The following is a 2,477-nucleotide window of genomic DNA, read 5'->3' as shown; positions in this document are numbered from 1 at the left end:
CAGTCTTTAAACGGTACTTGTTGTCTCTGTTACCTGTTCCGTTAGTATCTGACCGATATAGCAAAGTAAAAACACGTTGAAGGTCATTGACAATAGTATCATGGTATAGGTGGTGAGGTTTTGGTAATCGTGATCGTCCCATTCCTAAAAGAACAATACTTTCGCATCTTCAAATTGTTGGGAGTGAAACCGTAATGGCGGCGGACAAAGATCTACGCGAATGAGTTAAAAATATTAACGCGTAACATCCTAAATTTTTCTTTTTCTAATATTTCTTTACACAGTTCAATGGAAATTTTATTTTTTTCTTAGTGAGGTCATAATTGTTATAGGACAACGTATGATAAATTAAAATAGATTTTATGTTGTTGTATATCCCATAATTTTGCATATTACGTGCGTTTAGTTAAATTAAGTTTAAGAAATGTTAAGGCAGTCTTTTTTCATAAATAATAGCTATGTGGAATAAGTTTGTAATACAGCGACGAACGTAATTCACGCGAACGCGTAATGGCGGCCGGTGACTTCAATGCGTGGTCAAGCGGTGACATCTAGCGTTCCGCTACACCATTTAAAGCCCAGATTAATTTTAAAAGAATTTATTTTTCATATAAATTTCTATTTTATTTAAAAACATATTTCTATGCTCGTAGTAATATTGCACTATAGTCTGAAAAACTAGAAACATTATTCTAACAATTATTTTGACACACAGATCTCTTAGAAAAATTAATTTTCCGAAGCATATTTATATTATGTAATTTTATTTGAGCATTATTATTAATTGTAGCAATATATAGACAATTACCTCGAATCCAGATCACTTTTGATATAAATATAGAATAAATGATTTTTTGCATTTATATCAAATATAATTTTGAGAAATGCAGTAAAACGATATTAATATTGATGTAGTCGACAAAATTTTATTTAACTCGACTATTTATGAAAAACACTTAAAAATCCTATGTTGCCTAATAATCCACAGTCCTTTGATTTTTTACGGATAATAATGCATGTCCATAAAATTTCAGTTAATATATAAAATTACAAAAGAAGACAACTTATTTCGAATTTAATATATTTACGATAAATACCATAAAAATTTGTTCAATCCTTGCTTACAATTCCTTAATAATATTATTCCATACAAAGACAGTATAAACGACGTATAAAAAGTAAATTTCATTATCGCAGAGAATAATATGAGTTGTGTTTCCCTTCCGACCAATTAATGGACACATTATATAACGTTGCATGTTAAAAATAGTAGATATCGTACGTTTTACGAAGGCATAGCATTGTAACATACCGTGAGGACGTAATAGCCGAGCAAACACGTGCACACAGAACTGTGAAACATTTCCGAGAAACATATTTCGTTCATCACCGCTTCGATCTGTGATATGAAGCTGGAATTGTTACAATTAAAAAGAAAAAGACAGTAAATTAATACCGAAGTGTATTTTGAATAATTCAACTAGAAAAATGAAGAAGAAATTACCTCAAGATCCTCAGATGATTCTCTACGATTGCTCCAGTCTCCGTGATCAAGACTTTGGTGTCACGATCCCGTGATCTGTTCACCATTTCTGTGATCTGATTCATCAGAATGTTCAGCTGACCGCAAGCGTGAGCGGCGAGAGCAGCCGCGAGACTGAAAGCTCCAACGGCGCTGGAGTTGACTATAAACGCGGAGAGGAACTGCAAGACGAGAACGATCTCGTTCGCAGGGCTGAGATCAGTGTTGAACAGCTTCTGATAAAAGCTGCAAGGCAGTATGTGCACGATCCTGGTCTCGTTCCCGATCTCCACTTGCCGCGTGGACAACGCGGTGACGAAGCAATAAGAAAGAACACCTCCCTGCATGAAAGCGGCGCAAAAGACCGAGACGTAGCGACCGAACTTGGCGTACCTCAACATCACCAGCCGATGCTGAACTCTGGTCACGATCTGCCAATCGGCGTGCAGGTGCTCCACGCAAAGCCGTATCGCGTTGCCGCGTATCAGCAGCGTGGTGTAATTGACGCCGCCCATGGACCAATGCAGGAACGGCCCGAACGCTCTGATCTTCTTATAAGGATCCGTCTCCTCGAGGATTACGTGCAGCAGGCAAGGGATCACGGTGAACAGTATGATGCCGTAGCACATGGCGATCAACATCGCCGAAGCGAATCGCTCGAGCCTAGACGTGGACAAAGAAGAGGGCCAGGCGCCTATCGGCTTCAGATACCATCGGTTCAGCTGCAAACTGTACTCGCTCGGATTGCTGAGGATCACCTCGAGGATCGGCGTTGATTGCCTGACCATGACGGTCGCTTATCGATGCCTGGCAAGCAACTGGCAACGGGTTGCGTGTCTCGAGAGCGCGTAGTCGATGAACCCGGCTGCACGACACGCCTGCGCACAAATTTCCCGTGCATTTGCAATAGTGCGCTGATCGATTCGTCTGCTCAGTACAACTTGTTGCAGCGGCA

General features: G+C 39.8%; 1 protein-coding gene across 1 annotated transcript; it reads right to left on the bottom strand.

Annotated features, from left to right (window-relative positions):
* Positions 1–6: 6 nt before the first annotated feature.
* Positions 7–2,350, bottom strand: LOC144477742 (uncharacterized). Its single transcript, XM_078195480.1, has 3 exons — positions 1,505–2,350; positions 1,313–1,412; positions 7–144 (listed from the first exon to the last, which is right to left on the bottom strand). The coding sequence occupies exons 1-3, from the start codon at positions 2,308–2,310 to the stop codon at positions 7–9; spliced, it is 1,044 nt and encodes a 347-aa protein (XP_078051606.1). The 5' UTR covers positions 2,311–2,350.
* Between the last annotated feature and the right edge of the window lie 127 nt (positions 2,351–2,477).

The sequence above is a fragment of the Augochlora pura genome, unplaced genomic scaffold, assembly GCF_028453695.1.
Source record: "Augochlora pura isolate Apur16 unplaced genomic scaffold, APUR_v2.2.1 APUR_unplaced_3244, whole genome shotgun sequence".
Classification (NCBI taxonomy): domain Eukaryota; kingdom Metazoa; phylum Arthropoda; class Insecta; order Hymenoptera; family Halictidae; genus Augochlora; species Augochlora pura.
The sequence above is the reverse complement of the archived record's forward strand: the minus strand, read 5'-3'. Positions and strand labels throughout refer to the sequence as shown.

What these genes read in the sequence shown, in the direction of transcription:
- LOC144477742 (XM_078195480.1), bottom strand. Translation starts at nt 2,310, where the DNA reads ATGGTCAGGCAATCAACGCCGATCCTCGAGGTGATCCTCAGCAATCCG. An exon ending in AATCATCTGAGGATCTTGAG is followed by an intron (nt 1,413 to 1,504) that starts GTAATTTCTTCT and finishes TAACAATTCCAG; the next exon opens with CTTCATATCACAGATCGAAG. An exon ending in TCGGCTATTACGTCCTCACG is followed by an intron (nt 145 to 1,312) that starts GTATGTTACAAT and finishes TTGTTCTTTTAG; the next exon opens with GAATGGGACGATCACGATTA.